The 16,370-nt window shown below is 58.3% G+C and overlaps 1 protein-coding gene across 1 annotated transcript in view; it reads left to right on the top strand.

Moving 5' to 3' along the window:
- The first annotated feature begins 393 nt into the window (after positions 1-393).
- Positions 394-16,370, top strand: part of RUNX3 (RUNX family transcription factor 3) — a 61,649-nt gene continuing 45,672 nt past the window's right edge. Inside the window, exon 1 of the mRNA XM_045859891.1 lies at positions 394-840. Coding sequence (XP_045715847.1) covers positions 783-840 — 58 coding nt within the window. The 5' untranslated portion in view covers positions 394-782. The remainder of the gene's footprint in view (positions 841-16,370) is intronic.

Raw genomic sequence — 16,370 nt, 5'->3', positions numbered from 1 at the left:
TCTCTCTCTTTCCCTTTCTTCCTTTCCTTTCCTTTCCTTCTTTTTTTTTCTTTTCCAAAAAAGCGAGAAAGACAGCCACAAGATCAGCTAAGAGGCCGTGACATCACGGCCCAGGTGACCACAGCCCAGCCAATGGGCCAAGGCCGCGAGCTGGCTTCTTGCATCCTGTGAGCTGAGGTTGGGCTGACACTGTGAAGGCCTCGTCCCTCAACCACAGAACCACAAGGCCAGGCCCTCAGCTGCCTTCAGGGCCCTGCGCGGGAGCTGGTTGGCTCCCGGTCCTCCCCACCCCCGGGGCCACCCTCGCACCCACTGAAGCCTGGGCGGTGTCGGGGGTGAGCCTCATTCATTCATTCCCCGTGGCGCTGGTGCTGGCCTGGCTTGGCTCTCGCTGCCCTGCGAGCTCTTCCGCCCTGGCTGCCGAAGGCCCCTTCCCGCCATCTAATGATACACTCTGCATGCGCTTCTGTTGAGAATTTGTGGCTAGACATTCCTGTGGGACCGAGAATCCAAATTCTTGGGTACAAACAGAAACTTACTTTCCTTGGGGAGGATTTTTTTTCTCTCTCGCTCACACACACTCTCGCGTTCTTTCCTTTTTCTTTTTTGTAGCAGTAGGGGGGGAAGAGGCAAAACAAAACAAAAACAAACAAAAAGCAACACACCACCACCCCTCTATTTGCAAAAGTAGCTAGGGAAAAATCCGGCAGCAGCCAACCGAGTCAATCCCAACCCACCCCCCCGCCCGAAGGGTCGAGTTCTCGCCTTCCTCAGCGCGGGGCATGGCATCAAACAGCATCTTCGATTCCTTCCCGACCTACACGCCGACCTTCATCCGCGGTGAGTACCTAACGATTGCCCTGGGCTCTGGGCTGGTCGTTCCGGGTGGGCAGCTGTGGCCAGGCCCCAGACCACGTCCCTCCGCTGACCATGCCGGCTGCCTGCAAGGGCACAGCCAGTCCACCTAAATCCGCTGGCCCCTGCAAGCCGGAGGTGGGAAGAGGGATGGTGGCCTCCGTGGTCTCCCGGAGCAGAGTGTACTTTTTTTGTCCTCAGCTGGCGGGGACGGTTAGTGGTAGGGGCGATGGGTGCTACAAGACTTCAAAGGGCAGATCTCGGAGGGTCCCGGGGTAGAGAGGAATGGGGGGGTGTCCCTGTGACCTGAGGCTTCCTGCCTCACTAACAGGGCTCCTGGGTCCTGCGGCCCCAGCCCCGGGCCCTCCCAGAGAGCTCGGACCCTCCCCTGGGGCTCAGGCAGACCCGGACTCAAGGAGACACTTAGTTCTCCCAGAGCCAGGCCAGCTTCTGAGGGCTGTGCAGCGGGCAGGAGCAAGGCTGCCCCTTTCTGAGACCCCCCTGGGAACCCTGTCCCGTGTACTCCACGTGATCCCTGGGGCGAGGGGTGCAGCAGGAGGAGCAGGAGGCTACTGGCTTTCATTGAGCACTTGTGAGCTTGCATGGCGGTGAAACTGGATCGGTGCGGGGGAACAGGCCTCGGGAAGGTTTGCAAACGTGGTTACGGAGAACGAGAAAGTGTTTCTGGGTGTCTCCGGCCTCCATGCGCGGCCTAAAGGGACCCAGAGGTCTGGGTTGAACTGAGTCCCTCAACAAGGATAGCGGTCCACGACTTCCAACTTAGAACCTCTGACTGAGACTGGAACTCAGGAGGAGACTTTCCCTGGCTCTTTAGGTCGTGAGGCTGATGTGCTATGACCTCAGACAATCCCCGGCTGCCTTCCTATCCCCTTCTCCAGCAGGAGCCCAGATGGGCCTGCGGCACCTGAGACTGGGGGTCCAGAGGCCTTGAGCTTGAGCCCTAACTCAGGTGCCGCCTTGCTGAGCGCCTTTAGTCAAGTCACTTAACCTCTCTGTGCCCTGAACAGAGGCCCCTCTGGCTGTGACATGTTGATGGTCTGAGACTGAGAATGGACTGTGTCTGAGGGCAGTGCCTCTGGGCTGAACACGGAAGCCAGCTCTTTTCCCAAACAGAGGGGCTGAGTAGGCTCTGGAACTCCAGGGTTGGGGGGCTGGTGCTGTACCGTTCAGCTGAGATTACCCAGTCTGCCTGCCCTGCTGCCTGTCTGCCCCTCTGCCTGTCCCTGGGCTGGCTAATGGTCTTTGGGCGGCTGCCTGTGGTCAGGGACCGAGGCACACTCGGGTGCTTCTCGTCCAAAGGGCTTGCCTGACGGCAGGATTACTTCTCCGGAGAAACACTGAGGCAGGCTGTGCCACTGCAGACGGGGCCTGAATGGGGGGACAGGGGGACCTGCCATCCCCCCGGCAAGAGGGCCACTCCCACCAAACCTGGCTGTGGCTGGCGGCAGCAGCAGCCCCAATGCAGGAGCCGAGAGCCACGGGCTCTTCCCTTTAAGCGGTTCCCATTATAACGCCGTTCCCTTTGTAGTCCTTGCAGCTAATTAAAGGCTGTTCTGTGGCAAGAAAATAAGAGTTTATAAAAACCATTTGCTGGGTCTTTGTAATCTGTATTTCTCTCTCCATGAGCAAAATGAAGAAATGTGGAGTTTAGAACAAAGGGATGTTGGGAGACGGGACTCAAGGGCTGACCCACGTAGCATGGGCTGCTGTGCATGCAGCCCGGGAGCCGGCAGACGGCAGCGCAGAGGGAGAGGAAGGGGAGGCCGGTGGGCGGGGGCCCGGTGTGCGCCCAGAGACAGGAGGCCTCTGGTGAGCAGGGACACTGACGCGGCCTGTAGGCTTGGGGCCTGGGGTCTGAGGCTCTCCCTGCAACCCCGTGGAGGAGTTCTGGCCACCCTGTCGGTGCCCTCTGTCCTGCCCAGGTCTGCTCCCCACACTCCACTTACAGCTCACTTCGGGGGACCTGTCTCCCCTGGTTCGGCTCCGGGGGCTCACCAGGTTGTAGCTGCCCATTCTGTCCCTGCAGAGACCCAAGCCCTGGGTCCTGCAGAGCTTGGCTTCACGCTGCCCCACGCAGGGTCCTTAACCTATTCTGGCCCATGGACCTTTCTAGAATCCCAGGAGGTCCTCGGACTCCTCGAAATCGCATTTCTAAATGCATAAAACAACATGCGTAGGATTAGAGAGGAAACCAAATCTTTGGAAATGTAGTTAGCAAACTATAAAAAAGCCAGGTTGTGAGACCGCGACTGTGTGACTGCTGAGCACCATGGTGAGTGAAAAGGTCTCACAGCAGCCCCAGCAACTGCCGGCACACAGCGGTGATGGGTGATGAGCATAAACAGTATTTCAGGATCATCCGTGGCAGCCCTAATGAGACTGGAGAATACCTGTGATTCCCACTGTGGCCGAGTCACAGAGGAAACAGATGCTAAATTTCAGTTAGAGATCAGTGGAAGGAAAGAAGTCCGTGTGCTCCCTGCCCAAGTTCACGGACGCCCCTGAATTCTGTGTGAGCAGAAACCCCAGTCCCTCAGCAGGTGGTGATGGAGCCCACGGGTACGGAGCGTCACCACCCCAGAGAGCTCCTGAACACCTGGACTCCCAATTCCCACCCGTGACTGTGGAATCGGAATCTCTTGAGCTGGTGCCTGGGCACGTGTTGCTTTGAGTGTCTGCCCAAGGTGATTCTGTGCAGGTCTGGATACCACTAACCAGGAGCCCGGTACTCGGCTTGGCTCTGCCACCCATGTGCTGTGTGACCCCCTCTGAGTCACTTGCCATCTCTGGGCTGCCATTCTTTCACAGGTAAAAGGGGACAAGTGAGTTGGATTTGATGCTCCTGGATGTGACCCAGCCCCCAGTGTGGCCTTCACTATTCCCACGCCCCCACCCGCCCAGGGTGGTCACCAGCACCGAGCTCCTGCTACCTGTGTCCCCACAGGCGAAAGCGAGGTGACTACTCTTTCGTCTGCACTGGCGAAGGCAGGGTGAGGCTGAGGCATCCCCTGCATCTACAGCCAACTAGGGACAAGGGTCCTCTTGGGCTCAGGGGCCTCTTGGGAGCAGTAAGGCAGAGCCTGGATCCGCTGCAGACTCTGACTTTTTGTGAGTGACATCCAACAACTCCTCCCCCCACCCCTGCCCTGCGCGCCTCATCTGGGTTCCTCTGACTTAGGAGAGTCGGGAACATCAGGTTGAGCCAAGGACCAGAATGCCTCTCAGTTCACTGTGGAGAAGAGGCCTGGGAAGAGGGAGGGAGGCGTGTGGTTCCACCCTGCAGGTGAGGAGGAGGAGGAGGAGACAAGGACAGGGCAGAATTCCAGACACTGGGATGGCAGGCCTGAGGGGGCCGTGGGGCCTCCTGGGGAGCTGCTGGGTCCTCGGCACCTCGTCCTCCTCCCGTCTCCGAGTCTGGGACTCTCCGGGCAGGACAAGGGGCACCTATTCCTCTCTCTGGCAAGTAGGGAAGCTGAGAGCTAATGGCTGTGACTCGGCCACACCGCATGACCATGGGCAAGTCCCCTCCTCCCTCTGGGCCTTGGTTTCCCCAGCTGTCAAACGTAGGCAGTGGCCTTAGGATGCCGGAGGGCCTGTCCACAGCTCTGGCGAGGGCCAGCACCTTCATCCGGAAGCCCCCTGAGGCTCTCCTCTGCGTCCCCTGGGGTGACCCCTCCCAGCAGGTCCCCCTCACGGCTTGCCTGAACTCGTCCCCACAGGCAAAAGTGCCCTCCCCAGGAAGGGGAACCCGAGAAAACAGCCCTCAACCAACACACGCAGGATTTAGACCCTGGAGAGGCAAAGGTTTTCACTTATTCATTAATTCTGGAAAAGCTTAGTGAGGACTAGAGTGTCGAGGTTCATGCTTGGGCTCCAGAATCCAACTCCCCAGGATCGAGCCTTGACTCCGCCTTTCACTAGCTGTGTGGCCTGGGGCAAGTCACTTCGCCTCTCTGTGACTCTGTTTCTCCATCTGTGAAAGGGGGGTGATGACTACCCCGGCCTCACGGGGCCGTGGAAAGAGTGAAGCGAGCAGGCTGCTGGCACAGATACGTGTTTCCATGACCACAGGCCTGGCCTCATGCTGGGGGCTCGGGTACCAGGGTGACTGGCCGGGTGGGGCGCTCTGCCCTGGAGGAGCACATGGGCTGGTGTGGAAAGAGATGGGTGAACCAAATACCGCCCCGGGGTGTGATGCGCGTTATGGGCGGGAGAACCGGGGCCGGAGATCAAAGAGGCGCACGGACCCACCTCCGGGCAGAGCGAATAGTTCCCTGGAGTCGTGACACTCCGCTGAGTCTCATAGGGTGAGGAGGTGACAATGGGGGAAAGGTTGTCCCAGGCCGAGGGAGTGGCCTGGCGAAGGTGTGGAGGCCCTCGAGGATGAGAGGTTGCGGGCGCCCCGCTACGAGGGCTGGAGGGCGCCTCGCAGGGCTGGGGTGCAGGGCGGTGACTGGGACGGGTCGGCTGCCCGGCCCGGGTTCCCTTAACAGCAGCTGGGTGGGTAGCTGGCCGGCAGCTCCTCCCCCGAAGATGCCCGGGACAAACGGAAAACGGCCTACGGCTTGAGGCAGGCCTGCCCTGTGGCAGGGGGCGGAGGACAAAGTGCCTCCGGGCAGGTCTCGCTGGGCCGGGCTGACTCAGAGGTCACTGGACAGGAAGGAAGCTGCCCAGACGAGGGAGGTCAGTCACTGTGTGCTTTCCTAAACTCTGGGCAGGGGCCAACAGCAGGGGACTCTCCTGGCTCTAGCGCTGCAAGTCTCGAGTCCCAGGCACCCCAGGACGGCCGGTCACCCTGAGTGGTGTACCTGTGGCGGCCACTTCTCTGCACCCCCTCCCCCACCAACCCCGGGGGATGAATGGACTGACCGCCAGCCGTCCCGCGACCACTATGGCACTTGCCTGGCGCCACCCCTGCCGGGCCCTTTGATGGCGGCTCCCGAGGCCACCCCTCACACGCCCGTCTCCCCAGACCACCCTGCCTGTCCAAAGTGCCCCCCAGGCTGGAAGGGCATTCCTGGGAGCCCCCCACCAGCCACAGGGTCTGGGCGGGCATGGGCCGGCCCCACACAGTGGGGCTGTGTGTCTGGGCCTCACCGCACCCACTACGGCCAGCGGCCCCACTGGTCACATAGAGGGCCCATTGACAGCGCGGCCTTGAGGTGGCCGCATCAAAGCTGAGGCTTGCTCCGTTACCTGAGGGGGTGGGGAGCTTGCAGGGCGGGCGGGGGCCAGGAGACGGATGACCCTGAGCAACTAACAGCCTGAAAGCTTGACCTTCCAGAGGGCTCTGAGAGGCAGGGAGATGGTGCCGTGTCCTGACTCCCGCCAGTCCAGACCTCTCCATCGATGGGGTGGCTGAGGGGGCCGGGCCCAAGGTTCAGGGAGTGGCTGAAACACCAGCTCTTGCTCCGGTCTCCTGGGGAGGCCCCGTCTGCAGACCCGTCCTCACGAGCACCACCCGGAGTGGCTGGCGAGTCTCGTCCAACCTTCGAGACTGAAGGGAGGCTCTGCCAGGGGTCTCCCCAGGACCACCTGCGGCCACCAGGGAGCCCGGGCCCCCTCTGAGCTTCAGTCCCAGGGCCAGCCTGGGACTCAGGCAGTCTCCCCCACCTTAGTGCCGAGTGCCTGTCTTCCTAGCACAAAGGGAGGGAAGGCGGGCGTTAGCCCTGGGGGGGGGTCCGGAACCCCGGCCTCCATCACCAGCCTTAAAACCGCGGCTGCTGGAGGAGGCACCTGCACAGGGCGGCGGGGCTTAGGAACTGTGGGACCGGGGCTGGGAGTGAGGCTCGGGGGCACCCGGGCAGTCACAAGAGTCAGGAACGGTGAGCAAGTTCAGGAGAGGCGCTGAGTTCCAGACAGGGCTGTGGCCTTGTATGAGGTCGAAATCAGCAGCAGGAAAACTGACTTTCCTCGGCTCCCTGACGCCAGCCCTCTGCTGTGCACGTGGTTGAGGGCTCAGACCAGATTTAAGCTGTTTGTACCTGGGTCGCCCAACATGTTAATTCACCCCTTTGAGTCTGTTCCTGCCTCTGTAAGATGAGGCTAGGGGCACTGACCTCAAAGGGCGCTTGCACGGAGTGGACACGGCCTGCCCTGAGGCCCCAAGCATGGCACCTCATACGCAGTGAGCGCGCACGGGGCACGGTTAGCGCCTCCAGGCCACTCAGTGTGTCTCCGGTTCGATTACTCGCCACCTGGCAGATGTCCCCTCGTCTCAGCCCCTGCTCCCTCTCCGACACTGTCAGGGCCCTTTTCAGTGGCTTTCGGAAATGGGGGCGAGGAAGGGGGGGCTCTTTGGGAAGGAGGCCACATGAACTGCCATGCTGAGACCCAGGCCCCATCCCTTTCTCGTTGTGTGGCTTTAGACAGAGTGCTTCCCTTCCCGGAGCTCAGTCTCCTCATCTGTTAAATGGGGAGAACAAACAGTACCCACCTCAAGCCTTGTTGGGTGGATTTAATGCGATAGTGTACATCGTGTGCTTACTACAGGGCCTGACCCAGAGGCCAGCCCTCCGTAAATTCTACATTTACTCTTCAATAATTACTATTTCACGTTCTCCCTCCTTGGGGCAAAAGAGGCCCTCTGACTGCAAGCAGAATGGGGAAGGCGAGAAACCTGCCCCCCTCCTCCCAAGGCCCAGCCCCTCTGGGAGCCTCCCAGGTCCTCCCCTCCTCCCCTGCAGGCCTTGGAGAGGCCACCCTGTCCTCATGCACCCCTCGCCTCCCACTTGTCAGGAGGGCAGCCCCGCGGAGCAGGGGCTGCTTCTTGCTAAGTGGATGGAGGAAAGGAGGAATGAATGGACAAACGAATGAATGGACCAACAAGCCAGCGACTAACCAGCCCCAGAAGTTTCTCGCTTCTCCCCTCACTTCCCCCTTCGCCGTCTGGCTCGTTCTTTGAAACGCTTGCTGGTGAGAGCCAGCGCTCTCACGTCCCAGCGTCCAATCGGTGCAGCAGCGTGAAGGTTTAGGTTCCTCTTTGGGGTTTTCTTGTGCGTCTGGGAAAAGTGTTTTTGGCAAAAGGTTCAGACGTATGTGTGGGCGGAAAGAGCAGACGCCATAACTTATGATTTGCAGAGGTGACCAAAGCCAGCCCCCCCTCAAAACATCCTTCGCTGCGACACGGTGACTAAAATACCACCGTGAGCACGCAGTCCCTTTGGACTGAAGCACGGCACGTCGGGGCTTTTTAAACACGCAGGGCCTTCCTCGTCATGCGCACTTCACTGTCTCTGAGTTCGCCTGGTCTGCTCTCGTTTGTCCACATGGGGCAGGCGGCCAGGATGAAGGGAAGGAGAAGTCGGGGCGCTCGAATGTACGAGAGGGTGAGATGGAAAGGGTGCCAAGAGGGTCGTGCCCCTGCCCCCAACTCAACTTGCCTGGGTGCCCACTGGCTGAGGACCGACACTCCGGGGCACCAGGGAGTGTCCTTTCCCTGAGGGTGTTCCGTCAGCCCCCTCAGGGAACCTGAGCTCTGCCCCTGCTCCACGGAGAAAGCAGGGGCAGGAGGCTAGACCTTCTCCCTCCCCGTGGAGGGGGCGGGAGCAGGAGTTTGGACCTGCCTTCCCACCCCAGGGGGAAGTGGGACAGGAGGCTAGAGCTGCTGACCCCCCCGGAGCTCTGCGGCCTCACAGCTTAGGAAGACGTGTCAAGTCCAGAATGGCTGGAGTACGGAGCCCCACGTTAGGGTGGTGAGGGGCCCGGGGAGAGCCTGGTCCTCCTCTACAAGCAGCCACATCCCTTCCCGGGGGAGGAACAACGCCGCCTTAGAAAAAAGACCGGAAGGAAAACACTGCAATGTCGTAGTTAGTGCTGCACGGTGCATTAATGCCTGATTTCTAATTCTCCTGGTAATTGTGTGTTTTCCAAGCCTGTACACGCCAACCATATACGACTTGTAGATTCAGGGGGGAAACTTTTATTTTTCAAAGAAAGGAAGAGGATGAGGCAGCCCCACCCTCCCAGGATCAGGTGAGCTGAGCCCGCTGTCCGGCTGGACTGCAGCCGGGAGTGGGCCCCTTCCGGTCCAGCCAAGGCCCTCTGGCCACCCCTCCTCTCTCTTCCTCTTCCCAAGTCGCCGTGTCCGCCATCTCACTCCCCGGCCCCACCCTATCGGGCTGTGGAGCGAGGGTCGGCCTGGGGCTGGGCAGAGCTATGCATACAGCAGGTGCTCAGGGAATGCACGTGGCTTGCCCTGTCGTCGAAACATAGAGACGGTCTCCCCAGAAAGCGTGGGTCTCCCTGGATTCTCACATTCCCGGTGCTCAAGGTTTGGGGTATGATACAGGCCAGCTGGCGCTGCTGATCATTCAACAGACATTTATGGAGCACCGACTGCATGCCACGCACTGCTCTACCTACTGGGGAGTCAGGAGCAAACAAAACGGACGAAGAGCCGCCCTCCTGGAGCTGAGGTTCTGGGCCGTGTGGGGGAGTGCACCTCAGGAAAGCGCCCCCGGGAGAGAGGCCGGCAGCCCTGCGGCTCGTGCCCTTCCTGTCGATGCAGAATCTCAGCTTTCTGGGACTCCTGCAGATGGTCCCGTGGCTCCCTGAAATCCTCATCACAGCTCTGCGTGCTGGGTGTCACCACCTCCACTGCAGAAAGGAAATGACAAATGGACTCAGAGTGATGGGGTGACCTGCTGAAACCATCATTTAAGGGGAGAAAAGGCAATGAGGAAGGGAGCAGGGAACCACATTTGTTGATGCCTTACCAGGCACTGCGGTGGTTCCTTGGCGAGCATGTCTCATTTCACTAAATCTCTACAATAATCTACATAGTGGGTGTTATTGTGAACATCCTCATCTTATAGTTGGGGAAACTGAGGCTCAGCAAAGGGAAGTAACTCATGCAGCTAATAACAGGCAAAGCCCAGGCTCATGCAAGGGTCTGTCTGACATCCAAGCCAGCCCAACAAAACTCTCCGTTCTACTTGGCAGGCATCTAATCTTCCTTAAGGTCCAGACTCACCACCTCCATGGAGCTCTCCCTGATTCCTCCAGGCAAGGTGACTCATATCCTCCTGGATGCCACCGAAGCACCTTCAGATCCTTCTTAAATAATTCCAGAAGTCTTCCCCAAAAGGGCGGAAACTGACATGGCTCTAGAATAGCTTCAGCAGAGAAGGAAGAAGCACTGGTGGTCCAGACAGACTGGTGAACGGCACGGCGGGGGTACGGAAGAGGTTTGGGGAGGCGGTGGGCCAGGCCTGAAGGTCGGGCATGGCCTTCGGGGAGTGGGGACCCAGGCAGGCTCCGAGCTGGGCAGTGGTGTGGAGCAGAGACTCCCACGGTGCACTCTGCCGCTCTCTGAAACAGGCCAGCGTAGACGTGCACCTCGAGCGCATGTCCGTGTGTGGACGGAGACCACAGGGGCCCTCCTACACCCACTTGAAAGCCCTGTTTTTACCACTCTCTAGATACGCATCTGGAGCACGTTGTCCTCGGGCACGTACAGTGCCCCGTGGATGACCATGTCCATGGTCTGACCAGGACCAGGGCAGAGGGGCAGAGCAGTCAAAACGAGACCCGTCCCGGGGAGAATCCCAGGACAGTGCCTGTGACACAGTTGGCAGGGCCCGGCACAAAAGACAAATGCAGGGCCCCTTGTTAAAAACCACTCAGGATTTCAGGACATTAAACATCACATCAAGCGCGGGGCCCTTCTAAGCGAGGACCCCTGGGCGGTGCACGGCCTGGGTGCCCAGGAAGCGGCCCTGCCTGCCTGGGCTGGAAGCCAGACTCTGCCTGCTCTTCCTCCTTAGCCCTTTATGTCTTTGACTCATGCAGGTTCTGTTCTTCACGGGTCCACAATTTTAAACATAATAACGATAACTTAAGCCTTGGGCACGATCTGACCTTGAAGACTTCAGAAAAGCTAGAACCTTAGGGAGAACACGAACCCGCAATATCCCCCCCATACCTGCAGTTGAGTCGGAGCTCACCTGGAGGACCTGGGAAATGTAGGGCTGAAGTCTGGTACCTCGGCGCCAGGGGACACCGCTGTCATTCAGGATATTTCCCCGAGGGTCTGGCTTTTTGCCTGTGGACACTCCCTGGGCTCCGTGGGGGAGACCATACACCTACTTACGGCTCACCCAGGAACCTCAGAGAGAATGTCGGTGATCACCGCACGCCTGTGTTGTGTCGGGTTGGGTCTAGCAAGAGCGGAGAGCAGCCTGCCCCACAGAACTGTCTGCGATGATGGAAACGTGGTACGTCCACACCACCCAACACTGTAGCCACTCGCTGCGTGCGAATACCCAGTGCTTGCATGTGCCGGCGCAGGGCCGAGGTGTGGGCACCTGAGGGACTGAATTTTCCATCAGTTCATTTTAATTATTTTAACGGAAACAGCCACCCAGGCTAATGGCTACATTGTTGAACCGCGCGGATCCGGAAGGGCACTTGTCCAACGGTTAACCCAGGCTATCTCTTGGGATGAGATTATGGAGTTTCTCGTTTTCCAACTCAAAAGGTTTGAAAAGTCTTATATACAACAAGAATGGATGCTTTTAGTCATCAGAAAAAAAGCTCCTAGAGATTTTAAGTTTTTAACACAGTCAATGTTATGGGCGGGGGGGAGGGATGCTTCAGATTTTTAAAAGCATATCACCGGGGAAGATTGATTCTGGCACAATGGGATCTATTTTTATTTTCCCTGTTAATGTCCAGAAGAAAGAATGTGGGGTTTCGAATCAGAAGCTGTGGGTCTGTCTCCGGATCTGCCACTTACCAGCTGTGAGGCCACTTAACCTCCGTGGACCTCAGTTTCCTCATCTGGAAGATGGGGGTATTGATGCCGCTGACCTCCCGGGCGGTGGTGGGGACTGGATCAGACAGCGAAGGCGAGAACCTGGGGCAACCGCGGAGCGAAGGAAACACTGGTTACGGGAGATGACTTCTGCGGAGGGAAACCGCTTATCTCTCCGGGGGCGGGGGCCGGGGGGGGGGGGTGTGTACTCGCAGCACTCACTCTGGTCTGCATTTCCTAGAAACAAGGAAACGAGGGGCATCTCTCCCAGCGTGGGTTTGGCAGGCGCCATCAGGTGCTGAGAGGAAACTCGGGGGGCTCGGTGGCCAGACAAGGACGGGAATGGCTGTATCCAACACCGTTCGACAGAGTGTGCTGCAGCAGGACTTTCCAGAGCCTTTGCTACGCTAATGCACGCAGGCCTCTCCTCCCCGGAGCTGTGCTCGCTCTCCGGCTCCCTGGGGCTGGAGGGGCGGCCACTTCGGGAAAAGCTGTGCCATCCACCGCGGCCGTGGGGGCAGAGAATGATCTTTTCAAGGACCTAAGAGATTGTGTGAGACTTGAAAGGAAAGTTTTTTAGGTCCTAAATACAAAAAGTACAAAATTGGAATTAGTAAATGCATCATTGTGTAGAACCGTGATTTTCAAACCTTTTTCACTTCATGGCACAAGTAAACTAATTTACATGTAGTACATGTCAACTAATCGCTACAATTCTGTGGCACACCAAAAATTATTTGTTTTTCGCCGACCTGACCAAAAACAATAGGTACAATTTTTGTTCCACTCACATGGGACGACTGTTATCGTGTTGGCCGTTGTCATTTTTAATTTGACAATTGAAGGGAAAAGAAGCCAGTGACCCTGACTAAATAGCCAGGTAGTGCATGTTTTAACAATTCTTGCGGCGAACTGTTTGGACACAGCTGCCTAGAAGACATAAATAATGACAACTGAACTCTGAAATGGTTATCGTATTAACGGCAAACGCTCACGCAGCGCTCACTAACCCCAGGCGCTAAGGGCTCGCTGGTCTTTGGTCATTTCGTCTTCACAGCCTCGAAGGCCAGCGGCCATTATGAAGCCCATTTCACAGATGAGGAAACTGAAGTCCAGAGAAGTTAAACCCCCGTCCGCGGTCACCCAGCTGGGGTTCAAACCCAAGTAGCCTGTATCCGGCGCCTGTGTGCCTCGCCGCGGCACAGGACCTGATTGAGTTAGAGTTAACCGAGTTTTCTCTGGATCAAGGAACACCCCTTGGCTCCCGCTGGCCCCCTTCCTTGGGAGGAGGTGGCGCTTCCATGAGCCTGGCTGATCAGAATCAGGTTTCTCATCGGAAAAGTGGACCAGCGATCACTGAGGGACAGGGGAGGGGAGATTAGTACAACGCCGTGCATGGCCCACTCAGCAGGCACTTGGTGTGTGGGGGTCCTCTCCTTCGCCAGAGCACAGCTGGGGAGACTGAGGCACAGAGAGGAGGGCACTGTCAGAGCTGAGCTTGGCGGGCACCCCAAGGAGCCCAGCAAAGACCCTGTGGCTGGCCCAGGTCCACAGCAAAGGGCTTCTTTCTCACGGGCAGGGGCCCGTGGTATCCTCCTCACAACAGCACTTGGGTGGGGGCCTTTGCCCGTGGGTCTCTCTCCCCGGGCCCCCCAGGTCTCCCAGGGGCCCCTCCCTCCAGTGCAAGCTCCGTGTGCTCTGGCATTGTGCCCCAGGCCTACTGCCCTGGGCGTCCTGCTGAGGCCCCTTGGAATTCCCTTCCCAGGTCCCCCGTGTGTGATGAGGGACATGCACCCAGACATCCCTCTGCCCCTGCTCGTGGGCCCTCGGGCCTGCCTACCCGGAGTCACCTCTGAAATCAGCCGTGTGCCGGCATCGCGTTGGGGACTGTATATACATCACTGCTAATTCCCACAACCCCATGGTCAGTATTTTGTCCCCGTTTGCAGAAAAGGCAAGGGAAGCCCAGAGAAGGGAAGCCACTCGCCAAAGTTCACGTGGCTTCTAAGTGGTGCAGCTGGGGCTCGAACCCAGGCTCTGCTCACCACTGCCACAGGGTCCCCCAGCTCCCGAATACATGTGCTTGACTGCATACCACACACCCTCCCTGCACCCCTGCAGGCTGGGAGTTGGGCGGCTGACCCTCCCGTCTGAGCTGGGTGCCCCTCTCAGGCTGCAACCCAGGGGGTGCCCCGGGGCTTCCAGCTCGGAAGGGGACCCCACACATGGGTTTAATGCTCTGCGGCTGCTATCTTGAAATTCTTAATAATTTTATCATTTGATTGGCGTTTTGTAAGTGAAGTGCGATGCAACAGTGCCCTCACCCCCACCTCGGGCAGGGCCTGGGCAGGAGTATGGGTGTGGGGAAGACAGGGGCGTGTGACCCATACACCAAGTTTGGGGCGGGACCCCAGGTGTCTGTGAGGGTCTGCACTCGCCCCGCAAGCGTCCCCAGGCCCAGGGAAGTGTGACATTAAATAGCAAATACGGCACACCACGACAGGTCTAGAAACTGTGGAAGAAAGCAACATGCTTTTTTCCTTCTTTTTGAACAGAGGCCCTGTATTTTCATTTCGCATGGGGTGCCACAAAGCAGGCAGCTGGCCTTGACCGAGGATGGGGGAGAACACTCAGGGCCCCCCAAGTATGGTGCAGATGGGGAGGGAGCCCAGCCAGACCCGCCGTGCTGCTTTTTCCCAAGTGAGTGGAAGGAGTCGCAGTTCCTTGGGTGTCCCCCGGCGTCTGGGGCCTTGTCAGGAAGAGGAGACCCGGTTGAGGACCTGGGCACGTGGAAGCCCCCCAGTGGCTGCCCTGAGCTCAGCAGTGCTGCCTGGGGCTGCTGGGAGGCGCGTGCCAGCTCACACTCCCAGGGCAGTCCCGGGCGGAGGCTGGTTTGGCCAAGTTCAAGAGGGGGTCTGAGCTTCCAAGTCCACCCCAGCCAGGCCAGGCCCCAGGCCACCCCTGGCCGCAGCCAAGCCCCTGCCCTGGGGAGTCCAGGCCCAGAGTAATGGGCCTGAGGTGTGGGCTGACAGGCTGCCTGCCCACATGTACAATGGACCTGGTGAGGTGCATCACCTGACCGTGGCTTTCAGATACATCGTGGCCAATGGAAAGCTCACAGAGGCTCCTGATGAGTGGGGGAGGTAGGATCATAGCTCCCTCAGCCACTGGACTTGGGATCGAGCTGTGGTCAAGGTTGGCCTTGGTTTGTGGCCATTTAGGGGCTGAAGCTTGCCTTGTCTGTCGTGTTCACGGTCGAGTACCCAGGGCTGACCTAGATCTGACTCACAGGCGGTGCTTGGTAGGTACTATAGGAGGAATGGATGTGAGAACAGAGTTTGCCCAGGGATTGAGACCTGGACCCTGAGAGGAGCTGTAGGTGCAAATCAGCCAGATCTGGGTTCGAATCTTGACTCTGCCACTTACTCCCCTCAAGAGATATTCCACCTCCCTTTCATGCAGTTTCCTCATCAGTACAATGGGGAGAATAACAGTATAGAGAATTAGGTAGGACAATATTTAAAGCGCTTCACTCTGCCAGCAGTCCATATGAAATGTTTAATATGATTGTATAAGACCCCAAAGACCCCTATCCCCTCAAAGATGCTCACTCTGGCTCCGTGATTTTAGGCTTCAGCATTTCTTAAGTGATTTTCTGTAGTTCCAAGTGATTTTCATTGTGCTTATATTACTTGTATCGTGTGTGTGTGTGTGTGTGTGTGTGACTCAATAAATGTCATTTATTAACTGTATTGTTTTAAATGGACAACAAATGAAAGGAGGCTTCCCTGGCTGGTGTGGCTCAGTGGATTGAGCGCCAGCCTGTGGACCGAAGGGTCGCTGGTTCGATTCCCAGTCAGGGCACATGCCTGGGTTTTGGGCCAGGTCCCCAGTTGGGGGCGTGCAAGAGGCAACTGATGGATGTTTCTCTCACACATCAATGTTTCCCTCCCTCTCCTTCTCCCTCCTCTCTCTCTATAAATAAATAAAAAAACATAGTTTTTTAAAAAAGGAAGCAAGTCAGAGTCAGTTCCCCTCAAGCATTCACAGAGGTCATGGCTTCCTAGAGGCCCTCACAGCATTTGTGCCTGTGCCCTCCCGACATGCACCCCCTCCCCTGCATGCACCTTCCCACGTGCGCCCCTCCCCCGCCACCCCACCTTCAGGTTAGACCAGCACCGGCAGCAGAGAAGTCCTGGGCAGAGACCGTGGGTGTGGAGGGGCTTCTGCCACAAGCCGTCCCGCCTCTACCTCGCACCCACCAAGCCCCCATGCTCCACCCACCGCCACCCCACATGTGCACACACATACTCACACACATACTCACACAGGATCACACAGCTCCGAGGCCTCGCCCACCGTGGCAGACAGCCAACTTTTCAGGAACCTCTGCCTGTGGGGACCAAGGGACACCTGGTGGTGTGGTCTGAGGGAGGCCGCAGGGGGAAGCTGCTTTTTCCTATCCATCATCCCCACTTCTCTGCTTAGGAAGCCCCTCTCCTTCCTGGGGGTCCCCAGACACGTTCTACTGGCCGCTGTCCATGGGGCTGGTCCTCCTGGAGGAAACCCAGGAGTGATGGGACAGAATGGAGGCCCTGGCCCCGAGCAGGTCTCCTATCTGGGAGAGACCTCACTGATGCCCGAAGGGGCCGCATCGCCTGGTAGGTGGCGAGACTGGGGCTGGGAGGGGCAGGGTCCCCTCAGGAAGGCGGAGGCAGACCTAGAGGTGGCAGCGAGG

The sequence above is a fragment of the Phyllostomus hastatus genome, unplaced genomic scaffold (assembly GCF_019186645.2).
Source record: "Phyllostomus hastatus isolate PE091 unplaced genomic scaffold, TTU_PhHast_1.1 phas_scaffold_182, whole genome shotgun sequence".
Taxonomy (NCBI): Eukaryota; Metazoa; Chordata; class Mammalia; order Chiroptera; family Phyllostomidae; genus Phyllostomus; species Phyllostomus hastatus.
The sequence above is the reverse complement of the archived record's forward strand: the minus strand, read 5'-3'. Positions and strand labels throughout refer to the sequence as shown.